Raw genomic sequence first — 23,332 nt, 5'->3', positions numbered from 1 at the left:
CCGCTGACTGACTGACTCCTTCTCACTCTTCTAGTCTCAGCTTAAATGTTATCTTCAAGTTCTCATATAACAACCCTCCCTATCTAAGTCAACCTCCTAGTATTTTCTATAGCCACATCTTGTCTATTTCCTTCCTTGACATGACTTACTATTTTTTTATTTGCTTGTTTACCTGTTTGTTTTGTCCCTCTTCCTCCTCACCAGACTGTAAAGTCTATGAAGGCACTATCACGTCTCTTTGCGTCAGGATATCCCCAGTGCCTAGCACAGTCCCTGGCATACAAAAGGTCCTCTATAAACACAGAAATACTTGTGCAGTGAATGAATCCACATTCCCAAGGGATCACGAGATCCCTGTGCGATCACGAAGAACGCTGCGCCGTGAGTTTTTCAAAGAACAGCAAGGAAACCAGATGCCTTTCGAGCCCTTTGCCCAAGCAAAGAGTTGGAACTGCGTTCTCTGTTTCCTAGTTGTCAGAACTACCGCCCCCTGGCCCCAAGCGACACACCCCGTTCCTCAACCGGGGGGAAAAGTACCAAGTCTCCCGACCCCACCCACCCCTGAGGCGCCCCTCATTGGCCGGCGCTCCAAGGCCCTCGGGGGGGCGGGACGCCACCGTGAGCCGCTACTGGCCCAAGTCGACGTCGCTCTACCGTGCTCTGCTGAAAGTCAGCCGAGTCAAATTGCGGTTGCCGGGAGGCTCGTTGCCGTAGGAATCTGTGATTGGCTGCGATCGAGGGCCTGGCAGCCGGCGCGCCGTCTCGCCAAACGCGGATTGGCCGGAGCTGCCGTCAGTCACCGGGAACAGATTTCTCCTCTCCATCTGGCCCACTGAGGGCGAAAAATTCTCAACAATTTCCAGCAGACGAGCCAGTGGCTGTTCTAACTGCTTGTTCCAGAGATCAGAAACATCGGAGAAGAAAGCCCAATCAACCGAGAAAGCCTCTACCCCGCCCTCCATTAGCTAATTAAAAATCTCCCAGGGGCATAACCATCACGAGGTAAGAGCCTAGAGAATGCACTTCATTTATTTCTGTTACCGTTTATAATATTCGTAGGCGGGGTCGCATCCCACCGCTGCGGGTCCGCGGAATGGAGAGTAAACGGAGGGGGCTCTCCAGGGAGGGGAGGGGAAATGTAGGCTTAATTTCCCCAGCCCCCTCGGTCCGAGCCCCACAGTCAGCGTCTGGGCTCTCTGTGCGCCGCTTTCTTCCCTCGCGAGGTCGGGAGCAGCATGTCCCGGCGGGCCGGCCCCGGCTGCGCAGTGGGCTATGGGCGTTTCCTGCCGAGACCCCGCGCTCGGCCTTGAACTTGACCCCAGACGAGAGGCGCCAGCCGAGCTAGTCGGGTGGACCGAGTTGGAGGGCGGGAGGCACCAGCTCGCTTTTCCCCTTAGCGAGGACCCGCGTCGCCCTGCCCGAGCCCCCGGACGCGAGGATGCTGCAGGTGTCAGCGCCGGGTCGCCGCCGCAGCTGCAGCCGGGCTGGGGGACACGTGGCGACACCCGGGATCTGTACACGGAGAGGGTGGTTGGGAGGCGGAGACCGCGCGGCGGAAGGTTCTAGGGGGAAAGCCAGCCTTCTGCAGTGCTGCGCTCTGCGCGGGCGGGAGGGTGTGTTTCCTGGCGTGTATCACTCTGGCCACGCATCTGTCACGGCCAGCGAGCCGGGCCCGGGATCCCGGACGGTCCAAGGGTGAGCTTTTCAGGGGATCGGAATAAAGAAGGGTGCAGAGCCCTGGTTGGTGTGGATCTGAGGACGTGGGTTTTGCTTTGCCAGGAGAGCACTGTAATCTCAAGGCCTGTGGCTGGTGATGTCTTGTTTAGCAGCCTCTTTCTGTAGATTAGAGATTTCACAGGAGATGACAAAGAGGAGACTAGGTGGAAATAGCCAGGCAATTTGGAGTCTCTAAAGCTCCAGTGGCCTTTCCGAACTCCAGACTGGAAATGTGCTGCAAGGGCTCTTCAGTCCTTTTCACCCTTCTCCAGTGCCTAGAAAGAATGAGGTTGTGGGGCAGTTTCAGAATGAGCGACTAAAGTGAAAGATTATAATGGTCTTGAAAAGCAGCAATGGTGTCGTGGTGTTCCAGGAAAAGAACAGATGCACCGCTGTGTAATAAAATATGTTAGTTAATAATTTTTGAGTAGTGAGTTCTCCTCGCTAATGATTTTTTTCTTGCAAGTTTAGTCGTTTTCTATTGACCACCAACACAGGCACCTCCCTTGACTGGAGTGTTCAAGAGGAAAGAAGAGGGGAGAGGCGCTGGTGATGTAGTGTAGAATGTAAAGGAAAATTCTTAAGTGAACTATAAAGGTACAGGTTTGGAATATGGTCTGTGAATTGTATCTACATTAACTAAAATGTTTTAAAAGATATCTATGGAATTAGAATAATGAATACTTTTCACTGCTCCCATGTTCTTTTCTCTATTCACACATCTAAACATATGTTCACAACAAACCTAAGGGGAGTCATTTGGGGTTTTGTTGTTCTTGTCATTTCTTCCTTCATGTAGACTAGTATGTTTTCTTTCCCTTCCTCCCAGCAGGGTACTGATAAAGAAGATGTCGGAGTCCAAATTTCCTGAAATACATTCCTGAGGTTTCCATACCATTTGAATTTATTGGGATGCATTGGTTGTTTTTTTAAAGTTGACAAAGAAATATTTGGTTTAAGAATATTAAAATTACCTTGTCTTTCCATCATGGAAGTTACTGATATAAAGATATCAGAGTGCCACTTTAATGGGCAGATATGAATACTTAAATATTTTTGCTGGAGGGATAAATCTAAGCAGGTTTCGGTAGTACTGATCCTTAGAACTGCTGAATAATTTTGGCATGTGCTTAAAAGAACAGCAATAAACTACCCTTTTGACCTGCTTTCAACAGTCAAGAGCAGGTTGACTCAAATCCCAAGCGCACCTGCCTGCCAGAGAGTGAGTGCCTCCCTTTTCCAAAAATAAATTTGGACAGCTCACAGGTATTTAAACCATGGAGAGATTATAACATGGGAGTAAAATGAAAATATAAAATTAGCATAGCAATCTTGTAGCTGTACATGTGGCTTTTTTTCACCAGCCTCCCACCTTTTATTTTTAAATCAAGTAAGTACTTCAAAAGTTTACTACAAACCAAATGCATTTTTTTCCTTTCTGATGCTTTTCACCTGGGATTTTCTACTGTCAGGATGTGGGTTTTAATCAGCGCTCTCATAGAGAATTTCTATGCCTGCTCCTGTGGTCCCACAATTTATTTCCATTTAACTCTCTTTGCTGAGATCTCTCCTGCTGAGTCAGAATTGTTAAACCGGGGGCCAACCTTGTTCGCTAGTCATGTTTCTGTGTCAGGGTTTTAAAGTACTATCAGATTAACCAGTTAAAACATTGAGGAGGAGGAAGATGATGGGGAAGGCCCAGTCACACAAAGCAATGTGAAAATGCTGAAAAAGGGAAGAATTTTCAGGTATTTATTTATTGATAATATGTAGAATATCTTTTTTTGTGTGTGTATATATGTGTGCGCACACAAACATTTTAAAAAATTCGTGTAATTAAGGTAAATTTGCGAGCCATACATTTTTGTTTTGATTGGGAAATAAAAAGGAATTTGGAAAACGGTTTGGCCTAGGGGGAAAATTGTCTAATTTTTTTCCTTTTGGTATATGACTATCAATGTAGTTTAGGTTGCTTATATAAGTAACCTGTTAATGTAGCTAGAAATCCAATCAAGTTATCTTTATTTTCTTGCTTAGAATACTTTATGAAATTTATTTTTGCTAGTATAGTATGTGTGGCGTGTGTTCCTGTGTTCTTAGTTCATTTAACTTTTGCTCTTTGTGTCTTTTTTTTTAATAATTTTATTTATTTATTTTTTCTCCCAAAGCTCCGGTAGATAGTTATACGTCATAGCTGCACATCCTTCTAGTTGCTGTATGTGGGACGTGGCCTCAGTGTGGCCAGAGAAGCAGTGCGTCGGTGCGCGCCCGGGAACCAAACCCAGGCCGCCAGTAGCGGAGCGCGCGCACTTAACGGCTAAGCCACCGCTAAGCCACGGGGCTGGCCCAGACTTGTGTCTTTAAATGGCGTTCAAGCAGAATTAGTTCTGCCCTTTGACTCTTTTGGATAACTTTGACTTTTCAAAGGTTAAATAAAAATGTTAAAATGTTTTATAAAAAATAAGCTATCCTTGATTTCTGATTGAGAGATTGACATAAAGGATTCCTAAATAACTGGTTTTTAGTTTGCAGAGTGATAAACACATGCCAATATATAATTGCTGAACTGACAAAAATAATTCTTGGGTGTTTGTCAGTTTGTTCTCTACTCTTTTGTTATAAAGAACGCTGATTGCTTTTTTTCTTTTTTTGAAGGTTTTTGGTTTTTTTTAACATCATAAATTCTACTCTCTCTTGCCTGCTAGTCAGTGCATAGTCATTTCCATGGGCATCTGCAGAGCTGCGGGCCTGTGAGGCTGATTCCTAGTTTGAAGCTCTGGAGGAAACTTTTCTTGATGTGTAGGTTTAAGTCAAAGTTGTTATTTAGCTTGGGAACACAGTTCCTCTTTGAATTGTTTCCTCAGGAATATGGAGGGTATTAGTATGATCTAGTTATATTGCATATGGAAAAGGAGATGGAATTCCTACTTAAACAGAGTCTCCTGCTTGTGTAAGTGATGCTGACCTAGTTCAAACTAGCTACATATCTGGTTCACATTTCATCTATGCTAATAGTATGCCTTGAAGTAGATGTTCTCCTATGTCTATTCTGCTTACTGTCTGAGATGATTATGCAGATAATAAATGAGAAAAGACGCCAGGTTGATGATTGATTTCAGTTTATGCACACTTAAAGAAACTTGCATTCTATTTCACTCTTCAAGAATGTTTCCAGTGGATATTTGTTCCCTGCTAAGAATGCAGCTCTGTTTTATATTTTTTATTTTCAGAGGAGAGAGAGAGAGAGAGAGAGAGAAAAAAAAAAAGAGTATCCTAGAAGAGCTGCAGAAAAACTTTATTCAATATTTATTTGTTTGTAATTTTAGAACTCTTGTTTAAAGTAGGTGCATGACTGCAAAATGGCACAAGGCTAATAAAGTGTACATGCTCATTCAGATTGAAACTTTAGCAATAGTACTTTGTTAATTTCTGGTACTCTTCAAATATGAATGTTTTCTAATAAACATATTCAAGGTTTTATTTTTTTCTATATGGTATAAAGCTGCTTTGTGAGTTATGTCCTTCAATAATTAGTACTTAGTTCTCTTACTTGCTAAATTGTATTATAGTTTGAAATTTCTCTGCAAGTCATCACTTTTATTTGATGTAGTTATTGTTGCTGAATAAAATATAACCTTCAATCAGAAGCAAAGGAATAAACACCTCTTTTTTTGTAATGGAATGTATTGCTTCTCTTGAATGCTTGTTAACCAGAGATGCTGTCTCCCCTATCCCCCATTTTGGTCATAAAAGAAGTGAGTTGCAGTCTTTTATCCATGATATTAGCTAAAAGGCCAAGAAGGGGTGGCCTCCTAAGTCTTCCCTAACACATTCCTTGTTTGGGGGCTGTCTTTATTCTAAATTCTGTGAAGCAGGGCTCATGTGTCTTTCATTGCTTAGGTTTCTAAGGGTGTTCTTTGGAACCTCGTCCTTTCCTTTTACTGCTTTACTCACTGAAAGGAGTAATGGCCCTTCCTAGACATGGCTGGACTGATTTCCAAAAGTTTATTTGAAAATGATTGTTTGAAATCTGTAATGCATTTTCTTATTGATGCTCTCAAGCTGGGCTTTGTATGTGTGTGTATGTTTGTGCCTTTTGGGGAGACAAATTTTTTCAAGCTCGTTTTTTATTGTGAAATAATTCAAACATACAATGGAGAATAATATAACACCTTTATACTCTCCACCAGCATTATCAAATCTTAACATAATGCTATCTTTTCAAGTTGGTTTTTAATTCATAAAGAAACAGAACAGAGTGCTATGGAAATGAATTTCTGCTTATAACCTTATTTGTATGGAAAACGGCAAAAAACACAGCCCTTCCTGCAGGGGTGTAGGAATTCCCCCTGCTGGCAGGCTTTAGGATTGAGCTTTGGGGCGGAGTCCAGAAGTGGGGTTTCAGAGTAATAATGTCAAAGAAATGTAGTCCAGTCTCGGGTGCTGTCTCCTACTGGAGTTGTGGGCAGTGAGTGTAAGGTCTGAGTGGGCTTCTGGGCTGTGGGAGAGGAGAGTTGCAGCTGTTAATGTAAATAAATAGATCAGTTGCTCATCTCAAGTAGCTCAGGGCTACTTGTCACAAATGCAGTGCTATCCAGTTTCTGAGAGCACACACATCAGAAGCGGCTTATCCTTGTGCCTAAGGAGTGTTTGCATGAACCATGGTAATAGAGTGTGTAAAGTTTACTAAGTTGAGAAATCTTAAAACAAAACAAAACTTAGATCCTAGATTGTGTCTTTACTACGACTGGGCCGCTCTTTGGATACAGAACTATCACAAATATTCTATTAACCAGTTATTTTTTCTTTTTTCTGTCTCTCATTAAATACTTTGTTATTGTTAATATTTGCCCCTTCCTTTTCTTCGGAGCAATGGCGTTAATAAAGGGAAGAATATTTATTTACACCTGTATTCTATGTTCTTGCTACTCAAAGTGTGGGCCTTCTGGACCAGCAATTAGGCATCACGAGGGAGCTGGTTAGAATTTCAGAATCTCAGGCCCCACCCCAGACAGACTGGATCAGAATCTGCATTTTAACAAGATCTGCAGGTGATTGTAGGTTAAAGTTTGAGAAGCACATGTTCTATATATGTGCACATTGTCAAATTTTTATGCAATTTAAACTCTGAATGGGGTAGGTAAATCAATTCGTTTTTGATCCGCTATTCTTAGAAGTAGGCTGTTAGGTGCCACATTCTTTATGGCCTTCATTTTTGGTGATATCTAGTGATATATCAGTTATATTCAGAATTACTGATGGAGTCTCTCCCTCTCTCTTTCTTTCTACTCAGTTGCATCATTTTTCTTGAAGACATCCCACTATTGTTCCACAGACCTTTCCCTCATCACTGAGAACTTGGGAGTTGAGTTATGTCAACAGCTGCCTTAATTACTTTGGTTAGAAGCGGTGGGATCCAGGTGAGAAGGAGAGTGCTGCTAAGCTCCCGCCTCCTGCAGGATGACAGGCGGGTGACGCTCACATGCCACAGCTCCACTACAGAGCCCCGGTGTTCTCGGTTTGACCCAGATGGTAGCGGGTGTCCAGCCACCTGGGATAATTTTGGGATCTGGGATAACCGCATTGATGAGCCAATTCTGCTGCCGCCCAGCATTAAGTATGGCAAGCCAATTCCCAAAATCAGCTTGGCAAACGTGGGCTGTGCCTCACATATTGGCAAACGGAAAGAGAATGAAGACCGGTTTGACTTTGCTCAGCTAACAGGTGAGATCCTATACTTTGCTGTGTATGATGGACATGGCGGACCTGCAGCTGCTGATTTCTGTCACACCCACATGAAGAAATGCATCAGGTACGTACAATGACTTGCGCTCTTGAGTTTTCAGTTTGCCTTCTACTTCGTGTTTAAACTTTCCCTCTTTGGCTGAGATGTTCACTGTTAACAGTTACTTAAGTGGTTTCATACTGTTGTTTTATGAACAAGCAGTAGCTTAAGCGTGCCCTCTATTACTGATGATTGTAACCATTGCAGAAATATATGTTTTAACAACTCCCCTGGTGAGAGCAATGACCAGAATCTGCAGCACTTGAGTTGTGATCATTTCAAGTGAATTAACAGAGTGCATGATCTCATGCACTGTGAGAATCTATGAAAAGCGTTTACTCCTATCGGTGCGTGGCACATACCACTTCAATAAATGGTGATTATTCTTTCAAGGAGTGTGAATTGTGTTACATACTTGTTGAAAATAGCTTTAGATAATTGGCTTTAGTATGGGGAAAATGCATTTAATGAAGGTGTTTTGGAGTTCTTTAAATAGTTTATTTACCTAGATTATTATTAATGTATTTTTGAGTAGCACGCTACTGCTAGAATTAAACGAGGGGGAGAACAGTGACAGTTATGGTCATGTGACTTTCTTGTCTTCCTGTGTATAGTCATTTTCTACTGTTCATCAGGTGAATGATGCATATTTTGCCTTATCCCACAAAGGAACTCAGTGGCTTAATTTAATATGAAGGAACTCTTGACCTCTCAGGGTTGTGCTAGTGAGGATTAATCTTTTAAGGACGGGAACTTGGACTTTTATTTTATTGTCCTTAACGGCCTATCTCTGTGCCTGATTCTTTTTCAATTTGATTCATTAATCTGTGCATTTTAAGCATCTGAAAGGCAAACCATGTAGGTCCATTGTGTGGAAAGACTGCTAGCTAGAGGGACCTAGAGGAAGAAGAGAAACCTATCCTAAAATGATTGTTTGGGGGTCTTTTTTCCTCCCCACAAAGGGATTTGCTTCCAAAGGAAAAGAACTTGGAAACTGTGTTGACCTTGGCTTTTCTAGAAATAGATAAAGCCTTTGCAAGGCACGCCCACCTGTCTGCTGACGGTAAGTAAAACAATCACATTTCTTAGGGTCCTGGGGAATATTGGGGTAAAACGGAAACAATTTAAGCCCTTTAAAAGGGTGGGAATTTTAATGTAAGTTTGTTTGTAAGGGTGCTTATGTTGAAAATGATTTTACATAAAGAATCACTTTAAATGCCGTTTGGAATCCAAACTAGTGTTAGTACCTCACTTTTAAATGAAATATATTGGAGAATTTTTCATAAATTGAAGCTCCAAAATGGTTCTGGTATTGAATTTCAATTTTAAAAAGATTTAAAAATATTTTAATCTGTTTGCTTGTTTTATGGACAAGAGGTCCATACTATGAGAGGGTTTATTGTTTTTGTTTTCTTAGGTGAATTTGATGAGCAAGTACTGAAATACACTACAGAGTAATCTCATCTAGCCAGACTCAGTAATTGTCTGACAAGAAGAAACTTGCTAATTGGTCCTAAATAGGAAAGGACAATGGCTAGTATGCACTACTTTATATAATTAGAGGGAAGATATTTTTTTCTCCCATTTCTTAGAAAAGCTTGACCTTGCAGCTTTCCTGTAGTAACTAGTGATATTTTTGTTTTTATTTGTTAAACACAAGGGCATGTCAGCTGAATTTAAAAATTTGTGTACTGTATGTCCTTAAATTTTGAAAGTAAAACATTTCTGATTTTGACTTAATTTATCAAAACCATTTCAGAAAAGTGTAGCTAATGTTTTCTAGTTAGCTGGCCCCCAAATCTTTTGCTCATAAAGTTAATCTTGAAAACTTCTGCAGTGACCACATACATGTATGCATATGGACCTCGTAACTGATTTGAAAATGAATCATGCAATAATATTAATTGTGTTTGGTTCATCCTTTTGTTTAAAGGAGGTCAAAGTGCACACAGAAATGTCATTTTCACAGTTTTCAGTTGGAGCGCATAGGGATGGAAAATCTCCCCGAATTCACAGATAAGAAACTGAAACTCAAGGAGAGGTAAAGTTCAGGTGCAGAGTTAGGGCTGGAATTTTCCTAGCTACCCCTGTGGCCTCACTCATGGGCATATTTAATGAGGAGGATTAGAGAAGTTGACTCTAGGATGGCTCTACTCGCCTCGTTAAGAGGTTTTTCCTGCTCTTTTTTGACGGCCTTACCATCATCAAATCCTCAGAAAAGCGTTAAAGTCTACTCTCTGTTCAGGGATTTATTTTCTTGTTTGTAGATCATTCAGGCCCATTTTCTCTTCTTCATTCCTTTGGTTTTTGTCCCTTCCAGATGGCGCCTGAGTTTTAATGATCTCAGAACTTTCCTAAGATATTCTAAATTTAGTTTTCATTTAATGGCCATTTATTTGCAAGTATAATGGAGCATGGCAGAATCATGCTTAGTGTGCTACTAAAGAAAAAAGGTTTATTATAACATTGTTCTTAAATCTTATTTTGTGTGTATTCTTATAGATCTATTTTTGTGTGTTTTTTTAATAAGTTTTTTGAGAACAACTTTAAAATTTATTCTTAATAAGTTACTTTCAAAGATGGCAAAAATTACCTTTTGCTATTTGGGGCCTATTTTAACTTTTCAATTTATGGATTAAAAAAACTCATACCACTTCAGATTTCAAAGTTAATGTTTAAATTAAAAATTTTTTTTTAGTTTTTAGTAAGAACAGAAGCAGTATCAGTATTATAAGAGTGGATAATATTCTTTTGGGCATAGCTACAAGTAGGACCAGTGCTAGTTAAATAAAGTTGTGAAGTAAGTGCAGTTTGCCCTCTCCATTATTTTTCACCTTTTCTTTTAACATCAGCCCCATTTTCCCTCCTTAAACCTTCCTGTGAGCAGCTTGAGGGTAGGGACCATGGCTTATTCATTTTTGAGTCTCCAGTGTTCAGCACCCTGCATAGAGTCTGGAAGCTACTCAGTAATTATTTGGACTTAACTGATCTCCACTGTCTACTCTTTCTCACCAAACTTATTATAATTTATTCCTTGATTATCTTATAGCTGATTTAACCAAGTTATTAATATAATGTATATGTTTAATGAGTTATCACTCCTGGGTGGATTGGAATTTTAAGTAGGGGAAACCTGAAAAGAGACTGATTAAACCATTGGAGAGAATCACTAATGGGGGACTTTCAGGTATAAATGGGAGGAGTGCCCCGCAAACATACCATATTAGCTTCTTAAGAGAAAGTGAAAATAATAAAATGAAAATAAAACATTCTCATCTTTTCAAGACTTCAGTCCAAAGCTGTCACATCTGCATAAAGTACTTCATATTATCCCATTAGCATTTAAAAAATTATTACTATTTCAGTTTAAAATGAGGTAGTTTGAGGAGCATAAAAGCAGAATGCCACTTATCAAGAAACAGCAAGAATCTTGCCCTTAAGAAATTGTCAACTATTTTTATTGATTTGTTGTTGATGCATTTTGAATTTACCCTTCCTTACAAATAGCTAATTTCATCATCATCTTTGCATATTTTTGTATTCAATTTATATCAGTCATGTGTATTTTTGCAATTAATGAAAGTAGCCAGTAAATTCAAATGATATCCCTTTAGTCGATTAGTTATGAACAAATTTTCACTTAAAACAAACCAGATGGTAGAAAATTTAGATGATATCCTATAAACTCTTCAAAGTGTTTCTAGATTGCTTAAGGTTTGCAAGCAGCAAAGCTCCCCCAGAGACAAATGGATCAAAAAGAGAAGACTTGCTCTGACGCTTAGAGTGGGAGACGTTGGTGGCAGCATCGTGAGTCTCATTGGAAACTTCCATGCTCTTCACATTATGTCATCTCTTTATGGAAGAATTAAACTACAAAATAACCAATGTTAGAAATGCAACATTTATCCCTCTTCTGCTGGGTGCAGCCAGAAGAAAAAAATAGGGACAGCATTAAAGAGAGAGATTCTTATTGTGCTGTTACTGCTTCAGCTCATTACTTTGATTTTGGTGTTCATAAGTCATACATGTCTAGAACACCCATTTTTAATAAATATTGAAACTGTATTGGTTTATACATATTGTTGTTTACACAGTTGAATAACTACCAGGGGTATATACTTTGAAAAGTACAGCTTTCACTCTTTATGTTGCCATTCAAGATCTTGATCATTTTTCTTTTGATATGTCGACCTGCAACACCGGGGGAAAGAGAGAGCTGCAGAAATACCCATCTTATGAATTACATAAAATTATAAACGTGCATTAGAGCTCAAGAGCCTTACTAGCCTTTATTTAAACAGTTAATATAAATTAATCATTATACTCAAAAAATGCCTTCTAGATACTAGACCCCTGCATTAAGCACTATTAACAGATATGTTACTCCTTGTGTCTGATGTAGGAGGTGCTTTGATTCCTTCTTGGTGTATATTTAAATCCTGGTAATTTGGTGGTATGCTGTAGTTCACATCCTCTCTAACTATGTACTGCTTGTCAGACATGAATTATTCGGTCCTATACCCATGAATTTTCCCTTTTGTTATTGGGACAATTCTAATATTAATACCAAACAGATTTACAGTGCTTTTTTTTTTCCCATTGAATAAAGATACTGATTTACTCTTCAAGACTGTTTAAATGAGTGTGTGTATAAGTATGTAGTTGTGTGTCTGTGTCACCACATATGTGTTTTGGTCCACATGCATTTGGATCTAGTTCTTCCTACCTTGGGAAGCCACAAAACTAAGAAGTGTCACTCTGTGATGAAAAAATAAACTCAACTACAAAATACCATCAAGTTGGGCAAACTGAGTTTTGGAATCATTGATTTGGCATCTCCTGGAATATTATGTAATTTGCTAGTGAAATTTTCACCAAAATAAAAACCCTTCCCCTTATTTTGCAGCTCTTTCTCTGCCCTCCCCTGTGTTGCAGGTTTGTAACGTGTGAGCACAATTCCTGGGTGAATTTCCTATTTGCCTCTGTGCGTGTTATTTGTGGCAGAGAACTGTGCCTGGTCAGCAGCTCTAGACCTGGAGCCCGTGGACACTATATGCTGGGCTTCAGTGGAAAGAGAGATCTGCTTAATTTTGTCCCAGGTGAAGGAGTCCAGCGGTTCCTAGCCTGGACTACTGGAAGGTTCCCACATCCTCTTTGTCCCATTAGTTGAGATGACTTGCAGTAGAAAATGTCCAGTGAGTGTTAAGAACTTATTGAAAGCTGTTTTAGTTTTATAGTTTCGTTGTTAGGGCAAAAAGGGAGACTTTTTACTTCCATGTTAAATGTTAAATGAAAATAAATGTTGATTTAATATTTATATCCTTAGATGCTTAGCAAACCAGAATCAACAGTTAGTTTTGAAAACTTTCCCATAAATTCTGGGATTTTGGAACTGTGAAGTTGGGTTGATAAAAACTCAAGTTCTTTTAAATTCCTAAATGGCAGAACCATGAATTATAATCTTAAACAGCTAAACATAAAATTTTCATTTATAAAATTTTAACTCTTTTGACGTAGCCAATTAAAAACCATTTTAAACAATGCTGCTGCTGACAGCTTCAACAAAGGAGAGGAATGCTAACTCTCTGGACAGGTAGCGTCTGAATAAATGCCTGGCTCTTCCAATCGTTTGAAACTATTACGGTGGTTAAAATGTAAAGATTCCATTGTAGTTTGGAGAAACTCAAAAGTTAACATTTTTAATATAAACATCACTGATACTTACGCTAAAACATTTATGTTATACAGTGACAAATATATTTTAGCATTGCCAAGTTTTATTACTTTGGCACAACAGTTCCAAAATCAAGAGATAAATGGGAAGATAGTGGAACTATAAATGCCATTTCTCGATAAAGTAAATTCAGCATGGATATAAAAGATTAAGTAGGGTTTATTCATGTTTTTCCATTTTACTTTTCTGATTAAAGCAGGCATTTTAGTATACTTATCGGAAAATATATTTATATATATCTTTCCAAAATGCATTACTGATGAAGTTTTTTAAATTGTCTTTTTGAAAAAAAAAATTTAGAAAGATTGAGCCTCAATCATTCAAATCAATACCACTTCATTTTTCCTAAATCTACCTTTGAGTTCAAAGTCATCTTTGGATGATCACCCGAATATTTTATTTAGATGCTTTAAACAATTAACCATGTTACTGAAGATAATACTTGCTTTAAATAAGTTATTTTTTTCAACTTCTTCCAATTTGCTTTACTTTTTAGCCCATAATTTCACAGTGTTCTCACTTTTGGCAAGGCTCAATGCACCTTAAAATTTTTCATAAGTGGTAAAGAACTGAAGGCAGACATTGTTAGAATAAAGCAAAGGAAGATGCAAAAATGCAGTTTGGATTGGATGAAGGGAATAGTGGTGACCTAAAGCCAAGTAACATTTAATTTTATTTGTTATTGGTCAGAGAAAATTAATATTCATGGAATGCTCTGGGCCCAGGGCATGACCACAGGAGTAGCACTTGGCAGTACTGTCCTGCATTTGGGTACAGATTGATTGTATTAGGTCCTTCTGGAGCTAGGAGTGTTAACTATACCAAGCTTATGGGAAACTGCGTTGAATTTCATTCCCCGTCCCCCAGATTTTCTCCTAATATAACGACGGCTGTAACTTTGTTTTATGTCGGGGGGGGGGGGGACAAAGATAAACAGAAAAGAATGTGAACCTTTAACCATTTTAGGATTTTTTGGTGAACATTTGTAAAGTTAAAACAAGTGTAGAAGGAAAGAATATAAAATATAGCACTTGAAGCGCAAATGGTATGCCCTTGGCATATATATCTTGCTTAGCCTTTTAACTGATAATATTTTCATAGGAAAGAAGTAAGAAATGGAAGAGAATACTTTCTGAGTCCATAGATTACAGAAAAGTCAGCTTGCCTGAATGCGCTCAGTAGACCTAAGTCATCCTGCTGTATTAGTCAATCTAATTAAAATGTAATACTTTTAATCCTGACACCTGATATACACACAAAGGTGTCATTATAATTATTATAAGTTTAAGTCAGCTCTACTTGATATAAATAGAAGCCATTTGGAGACAGTGATGCATTATTTACCAATAGGATAGCAACTTTTTCTGTTTGCATGGAGCCTTGTTATGAATTAAATACTTCTTTCTCTGCATGCTCTTACTTACGTAGTTCATTTGCATTTTGTTTGCATAGCTCTAGTTAAATTAGAATGATACATTTCAGCGTTAGTTTAACATGCCTGTGTTTTGTTTTGTAATAAAACTTCCATATCCAATCATTTGACTATCACTGACTTGTACTCTTTTTCATAATGTTTGCAGCCACCCTACTGGCCTCTGGGACTACTGCCACAGTAGCCCTATTGCGAGATGGTATTGAACTGGTTGTAGCCAGTGTTGGGGATAGCCGGGCTATTTTGTGTAGAAAAGGAAAATCCGTGAAGCTGACCATTGACCATACTCCAGAAAGAAAAGACGAAAAAGAAAGGTACCACCTCCACTGACCGAGCATTCTATGAGGATGATGTTGATAGAGTTTGAGATGGAAATGAAACCGTGCATTTTAAACTGAGTTCATGCTTAGGTTTAACTGTGCCTTGGTTTTCTGGGTATCACATCATAGTCTTTTAACTTTTTCTTGACTAGGATCAAGAAATGCGGTGGGTTTGTAGCTTGGAATAGTTTGGGCCAGCCTCATGTGAATGGCAGACTTGCGATGACAAGGAGTCTTGGAGATTTGGATCTTAAAGCCAGCGGTGTGATAGCAGAACCGGAAACCAAGAGGATTAAGGTAAGAGAGGACTTGCAGACACCTGCAGCACATGCAAGGGGCGAATGCAGGGTCGTTTCCAGCTACAAGCTTTCTTGGAAGCCTTGATGGAAGCCAAAATGGCTTTTAAAAGGGAGTAATTTATGGAAGGCTAGATCAACTTTTCAGACAAATTAACAAACTACTTTCCAGGCCAAATGTGTGATGAAGTATTTGGGTTTTGGTTTGGAATTCTCCTGGTAGAATGGCTCCACTGCCCTTCCTCACCTACACCTGACCATCCAGCCTCACCTCTGCTTGGAAACTGACCCTGCCTCCCTTTTCCACCAAGCTCACTAATCGCGCCCCCTCTGTTTCTGTGACATGCTTTGCATGCTGCTAACCAGTGCCCCCATTACCCTGCACTTCCCCCAACACACCCAGTCGTGAGCCGTGAGCCGACACTTCCCTTTCTGCAGCCCCGGCCTACTCTGCTACCTGACACAGCAGAGTGCAGGCTCCCAATAATGGCAGCAAACGTTTGTTAATTAACTGAAAGCGTTCATGACTTATAGATATCACACTTATGTTCATTTTATCTAACAAATACTTATATAGAGCTTAGTATGTGCCAGGCTCTGTTCAAAATAGCTACTCCACCATTTTACAGAGAAAACAAATCTAGAGCATACAGATGTCAAATTACCTATGTTTGCCCAGCCAAAAAATAGAGGCAGATTTCAAACCCAGAAGCCTGGCCCCAGAGACAGTGCTCTCAGCATTACATCGTGCCGCCTCTTGCATCTGGCTATCTGGCTTCTTCCTTTGTGGTGTTACTAAGTAAATGTTAGGTTTGTCCTCCGTGGTTGATGCTAAATGTTGCTACTTCTGCCCTAAATACAGGCCTTCCATTTTCACTCTGTTTGCCTACAAGCTTTTAAACACAGATGACCACTCAACAAACGGATAAAATCTTTGAATTATGAAGATTATTCTAAGGCCAAGTGTAGTTTATAATCCTATGCGTTTGGTTCTGATTGCAGCTACATCATGCGGATGACAGCTTCCTGGTCCTCACTACAGATGGAATTAACTTCATGGTGAATAGTCAAGAGATTTGTGACTTTGTCAATCAGTGCCATGATCCCAACGAAGCAGCCCATGCAGTGACTGAACAGGTGACACAGTAGAGCTTCTGCTAGAAAAGTCCCAAGGGGGGACGACAGAAGGACAAACCCAGGTGCAGGTCTTGGTACAGCCTGGAGGGGCCACACAGGCTGGAGATTGCTTTGAAATCTTGTGTTTTAGCTTGAGTATCACAATGAATTTTACACCTGATAATATTTCCATAATATTTCCAATTTAAACAAGTTTTACAATTCTCCCAAGTAGTTAAGTAAAAATACTGTGCCAAGGAAATGTGCTGTTTCTTTTTTGGCTTTGCACACATCTTGAAATGATAGTAACAGCAATAGTAAATTATTATAATATCTAATACTAATATCACTTACTATGTGTCAGACACTCTTCTGTTCATATACATCTTATTCAAGATCACAAAACTATTAAGTTGCAGAGTAGTTGTCCTTTGGGCTTCAAACTGACAGCCAAGTTCCCATGTCTAACTACTTGACCAATAAACGCGACTGCTCCAAGTAATTATCCAATACAGGAACACTATAGCATAGTCAACTTCTGGTTTTTAAAAACGTGTGTGAGAAAAACAAACAGAAAGGTGTATGGATGGGTTGTGTGTTAGTATGTCAGTCAGAGCTAAAATTTGGAAGCTGGATAATACCCAGCAGAGAAAATGTAAAATTTCCATGTTTTGTTTAATGTTCTGTTGGGATAGATAGCTCATTTAAGTTATAGCCATCACTGATCATTAGCGGCATGCTTTAATTCAATAGCTATTTTTGCATTTCCCAATTTTTATATTTTCAATTGGGGAGCCAAATTTGGCCCAATCTTTTAAGTGCTATATTTGTAATTAAGATAGAAGACCTTACTTTGAAAGCATTATTTGCTTGAAAATAGACGGGTAAGCATGAATTATTCACTTGTTACTATATGTGCTTGTGCGATTAAGGAAATGGGCCCAATTCCATGGATGATCACTTCTGTCCTAATTTCAACCACCTGTCTTGAGATATGTGCGTTCTAATTCATGAGGGTAATATTTGTAATGACTGCATAGTATTCCTCTATATTTGTTACCATAATTCTTTTAACACTTCCCCTAATTAGCAAATTTAATTTACGTTCACTTTTCCGTATTGGGGGAGCACTGTAATAAACATTCTTGTATCTATATGTGCATATCGATTTTCTTCAGATATTTTTTTCTTAGGTTAAATTCTTGGAAGTAAAATTGCTAGGCAAAAGAATACACGGTATCCTAGGGGGCTGGCCCGGTGGCATAGTGGTTAAGTTCGTGCGCTCCGCTTCAATGGCCCCGGGTTCCTGGGTTTGGATCCCGGGCACGGACCTAAATACCGCTTATCAAGCCATGCTGTGGTGGTGTCCCATATACAAAATAGAAGAAGATGGGCACAGATGTTAGCTCAGGGACAATCTTCCTCAAGCAAAAAGAGGAAGATTGGCAACAGATGTTAGCTCAGGGCCAGTCTTCTTCACCAAAAAAAAAAAAAAAAAACAAGAATACACAGTATTCTAAAGCTTTTAATAAATTTGCCAAATTCCCCACCAGAAATACTATTCAGATTTACACTTTTCACTAGGATGTTTTGTAATTTGTATTTCTTGTCTGTGTATGGTTTGTTTTTTCCATTTTCTTATAGGTATGCTTGTCTTTTCATGTGTAAGAACTTCCTATATTTTAAGTATATTAGTACTTTGATATTGCAAATATATTGTATATATATGTATTTTGGTCTTTCAATTTATTTGTGAAACTTTTTTATTTTTTGAAGCTTTTTACATCAGATGTTTTTATCAACCCTTTCTTTCACAGTTTTAGCCTCAGGTTATGGGGTCTTTTGAAATACGTTTGCCGGTAAATATAATCCCAAGCTTGCAATTGGGATTTACAATGCTGACTATATCATTTGCTGTTTGAATTAGTTCCTAAAATTGATTTACAGTTCTCCCACTGCAGGAAATTTAGTTTTTGCCACTTTTCCATTTTATAGAGAACATAAACTTTCTTGTAGTTAGATCTTTATACACATCCATTTCCTTAGGTTATTATTTCTTGAGGCTAAATTCCTAGAAGCAGAATTGCTAGATAAGACTTACGTTTCCTGAATCCTTAGTTGTATTAGTCCCTATGCTGAATGCTGTACAGGTATTTTCTTCTTCAGGAGCTGCATATCCTGTATCTTGTTCCACTGGTGTTTCTATTGCCAAAATCACTATAGTGGAATATAGTTAATATGGTTGTTTTGGGTCATCAGTTATTCTATGTGCAATCTAATAAACTGTGTGGGCGTTGATACATGGTGAAAGAATCACAAACCACTGTGAAACAATTGGGTTAGTAACTGTGTGTTAAACCAGTTTGGCCTTCCAGAGGAAGAATGATTTCTCTTTGTACGTACTCTAATCTCCTGCATTTTTCTCTTTCTTCCTGCCAAACCTTGCAGGCAATACAGTATGGTACCGAAGATAACAGTACTGCAGTGGTAGTGCCTTTTGGTGCGTGGGGAAAATATAAGAACTCTGAAATCAACTTCTCGTTCAGCAGAAGCTTTGCCTCCAGTGGACGATGGGCCTGATCGCTTGCTGGGACTCTGGAGTTTCTGTGCCACAGTTTTCCCTGAGTATGTCAAGAAACTGATTAGATCAAAAAGTAACTGTACAAGAGTGACCCTGTGACTCACTGGATCAGTAGCAAGTCAGTGTAAACTAAGTAACCATTTACATAGTAGTTTTTCACAAATACCCGTCATATTTATGTTCAGCTGTATATTCTCAGTATAAATATATGTGTATTTCAGCTATTGTGAGTCTCTGAGTTGAGTGAGCAGATGAAAAGTGGTTTGATACACTTGCTGAGTGTTAAATTTCTAATTTTTAAAACTCTTAGACAGCTTTGAGTTTCTTTTGATCATTTTTCTTCTTTATTCATTTGAACAGGTTCTTGTCTTCAAGTTCTTCAAAACTAGTCAGTATTTTGACAGCTACTCAGTGTGTTATCTGCAAGTGTTTATTTTTATTAACTGTACCAAGGAGTAAGTGTGAAAACTGAGTTCTCTCTGAGTTTTGTTTGAAGTCTTCTGGACCACTTATTGGTAAATGTAACAATGCAAAAGAAATTAATTCAGAGACGATGTCACTGCTAAATTGTATACATATTTATAAACAGTGCACTTGTATATTTCAGCTGTCACCAGGTTCCCTCCCCCATTCATTCCTATTTTTCTGCAGCTAAGAATGCTGTATAGATATGATTATTCCTTCAATCAGACAAGAATGCACAGGCTAAGAGTACTTTGTTTAAAGCTATACAAAGTTAAATACTGCTGGTATCAGGTATTTTGTATACAGTTTCCATTTGTTATCTCTAACTCTGTTTTGTGTTTTATATATAGTATGTTTATATCACTTTTTGTATAGACTTAGCAAGTTGGATAATTTGTCAGTACAAATAATACCACATTGACTGATACTGCTACAGACATAGCTTGAGGTTTGCTTATTTCTAGACTCATTGGAAAGAATAAATGTAAAACAAACATTAGAAGATTCTATATTTCAGTTTGTTATGTAATTTAGGAGTATAAAACTATACTTCCTTATAGCTGCATGTTTGTTATTAAAATGTGATTCTCTAAATGTGTGTTTGAAATTAGATCTGCAGTTTATTTCTGCAGACAATGTAAATTTGTTATATGTGTGGCTGTATGTACATATGTATATTTTGGAGTAATAGAAAATTAAAGGGAACCATCCTGCACAGCTCCTTCACCAGTTAGCTATAAATTATTGATATGTTTATCCCTAAGGACTCTTGACAAACTGAGGGCAGTTTTATAGTGGAGAACCAGTGGTTATTGGCAAATGAAGAAATAGATTAAAAATGGCTGTAGGAGATATTTTATGGTGGGTAACTTAAGTGGAAAACCCAGGAACAGAACCAGCATGTTGAAGCTACATTGCTATATGGTAATTTGCATATAAAATAATAGTATATGAGAAAAATACTGAGTGTTAAGAATGACATGGAGTTTTGTTGTAGAAACAAAAGAAAAAGAAACCAAAAAGATAAGTTGCCGTAGTATATACCTTGAACTCTCAATTTTCAGGGTTGACTTTTTTTCTTTCTTTAAGTTTTATTTAAAGGCTTATTAGAAGGAAGGGGGCCTAACATAAATATTCGTATCTTCTCATTTTTTTGAGAATGCAAGAAAAGTAAATCTTGAGTTTTCCTGCCTATGTTAATCAGAAATTGTCCTTTGAAAAAAAGTGGTAAAGAAATATTTCAATTTTTTTTTTCAAGGAAGTTTGGTGCAAGAAAGAAAAACATACAGGAAAGAATATCGTCTCCTATTTGTTTTCTGAGAAGTGAGGAACCAAAGGTAGACTAACAAAGCTGGAAAACTTTCTTGCTTTTTCTGAGTCAAGTCTTGGAATATAAATATGGAAGCTACATTTAGGAGTATGGAGAATTTCCAAACTAACAAGCAAACCAAAGCTCTGAAGCACAAAATGACATTCTAAAGGCGTAGGTTCCTTTTTGTTTGAATTCTTCACATTACTATTCCTCTCTTTTACTTTAAAAACTAAGGGTGGGAGTGATGTTGTCAGCTTCAAAGGTCTAAGAGTCCCAGATGCATGAGGTCGATTGCCAGGTTTGACAAAGGAATTTGTAGGGCTTCTTGGTGTTGGTTTGGGGTGAACTTTGCTCTGCTTCACCTGAAAAGCTTTTAAAACATGAAACCAGTCAATTTTGATTAAAGCATAAAAACATACTGGTGTTTATTTTTCAAGCCACAATGTTGAAGTATAACTTGTAGATTATTATAATCCATAAAAGATAAGCATATTTGCATTAGGTTTCTAAGTCTATTACTGGGAATTATGCAAACAGTAGTGGAAAGAAGGACAGTTCTAAATAAAGTTTTTTAGTTTTTAACTGTGAATTTGCCATGTGGCTAATACCACGTGGGTATAGGTATAGTGTAAATTATATTAATGTAATTAAAATTAAATCAATTATATTCATGTTTACCTTTCATTTATACTTAGTTATATAAATCATCTTTCTAAAATGTGTTGCCAGGGGCCGGCCCCGTGGCGTAGCGGTTAAGTGCACACACTCCACTGCTGGCGGCCCAGGGTTCAGATCCCGGGCGCACACTGATCCACTTGTCAGGCCATGCTGTGGTGGTGTCCCATGTAAAGTGGAGGAAGATGGGCACAGATGTTAGCCCAGGGCCAGTCTTCCTCAGCAAAAAGAGGAGGATTGGCATGGATGTTAGGTCAGGGCTGATCTTGCTCACAAGAAAAAAAAAAAAAAGCTCCTATAGATTAAAATATGAACACTAAAGTAAAAAAAAAAAAAAAAAAAAAAAATGTGTTGCCAAACTTTATTTGCCAACATTTATTTGGCAAAATATTCTTAAAATCATTGTGACTTTTCACAAGTATAAATTCTTAAGTACCTTATATATGCAAATATAAATGCAGTCCTGCTTTCCATCAACCCTTTATTTGTTAGATCTTTATGTTTCTTAAGTGCTTCAAAGTCTTATGCATTTTTTCTGAAAAAAAAAATTCATTTTGGAGGGATCAGTTTTGAATTTCTGTACTCTATGATGTCAACTTTTCTCAAGTTCCAACATTTAAAAATTTACTTACTTTGAACAATTATTAGCACACAATATAAAGAGAAATCATTTTTTCAAAGTGGAATTGATTTTTTTTAGAATCTTGGCATAAAGTGAGTGGGCCTATGCTAACTCTTCAATTATACAAAAAATGCATAATTTAGTTTCCTTTCTAAGAATGGACAAGGATTTAATTTCATGGTAATATAACAGTAAGAAAATACTTCAAGATGGGATGATGGGAAGGGATGGTCAACGTGAAGCATCGAACAATTAAACACAAATATGTATTTGTATTTTCCTGTAGCACCTCAATTGTTCACATACCCATGTCTGTGGAAAGTGACATAAAATTTTGCTTGGTTACATTTTATTATATTTATTAAATTCACTTATCTGGCTGACTTAAGCAGAAATAAAAAGTCATGTCTTTACAAGCCAAATTATGATGACCTGCCTGTTGCTTTTGGCATCTGGAATGAGCCTGTTGACTCTCTGGCAGCTCCCCTTGGTTGTTAGATGGTTGAAATTGTCCATTGATGGTCATATTGAGTATTCTGGGCTGTGAAATTATGGAGTTCTTCCATCTCCAAGAATGACTCATCTGCCATTGGAGTCCAGTACAGAATTTAGTGGCTTGGTGTGTCCCAAATTAATTTAATTACTGCCTAAGTGCTCTTGTGTACATTTGTTTTACAATTTACCAAAGTACTACTTGGGTGTATAGCACTTACTATAGCGAGTTGATGGAATTGCTCGTTTGACCATTGTTTTAAATGTATGTGTTAGAGTAATGTGAGCTGTCTGAAATCACATATCTTAGTCTTCAAAACACCATTTTAATAAAGTACATGCATTAAAAACTTTAAAAGATCCAACTGTGTTTATTTGGCATCCAGACCTTCCAATATTTATTATGCGACCCTGTGAATACTGATATAAAAGAGTCAATGAATGGTTGGAAATTTCTTTTATTCAAATAATTTTGATTCGATCTAAACAAAATTTGTCTCTTTCATTTCCTTCTTCCAAAATATTTGTTGGTACATAAGAGGAAAATGATCATGATGATTTCTACAATATTTTGCCTTTGGTATATTTTACTGCAGCATCTCCATATATTAAAAATTAGAAACATATGTATGGCAGTGATACTGCAGAACACAGAATTATGCATTTAACATAAACAATTTTTAATGTCCTAACGTTGATTGAATAAAATGTAATAGCTGCAATCCATTGGCACAAGGATCTCTTCTACAATGTATCCTTGAAGGCAACTTGGTAAACGCCATGGTG

At 38.1% G+C, this 23,332-nt stretch overlaps 1 protein-coding gene across 3 annotated transcripts; it reads left to right on the top strand.

Moving 5' to 3' along the window:
- Positions 1-866: 866 nt before the first annotated feature.
- PPM1K (protein phosphatase, Mg2+/Mn2+ dependent 1K) lies at positions 867-21,933 on the top strand. 3 transcript variants are annotated; one of them, XM_058547483.1, is made up of 8 exons: positions 869-1,002; positions 7,010-7,528; positions 8,464-8,564; positions 14,816-14,981; positions 15,140-15,284; positions 16,286-16,420; positions 18,848-19,024; positions 19,341-21,933. In XM_058547483.1, the coding sequence occupies exons 2-7, from the start codon at positions 7,089-7,091 to the stop codon at positions 18,977-18,979; spliced, it is 1,119 nt and encodes a 372-aa protein (XP_058403466.1). In that variant the 5' UTR covers positions 869-1,002; positions 7,010-7,088; the 3' UTR covers positions 18,980-19,024; positions 19,341-21,933. The 3 variants fall into 3 exon arrangements, 2 of the variants coding, with proteins under 2 accessions (XP_058403466.1, XP_058403465.1); XR_009221008.1 differs by lacking the exon at positions 19,341-21,933 and having other exon boundaries at positions 867-1,002; positions 16,286-16,482; positions 18,848-18,910; XM_058547482.1 differs by having other exon boundaries at positions 870-1,002; positions 18,848-21,933.
- The last annotated feature ends 1,399 nt before the right edge of the window (positions 21,934-23,332 follow it).

This window comes from Diceros bicornis, chromosome 8, assembly GCF_020826845.1.
Source record: "Diceros bicornis minor isolate mBicDic1 chromosome 8, mDicBic1.mat.cur, whole genome shotgun sequence".
Classification (NCBI taxonomy): Eukaryota; Metazoa; Chordata; class Mammalia; order Perissodactyla; family Rhinocerotidae; genus Diceros; species Diceros bicornis.
This window is presented reverse-complemented; position numbering and strand designations above follow the sequence as displayed.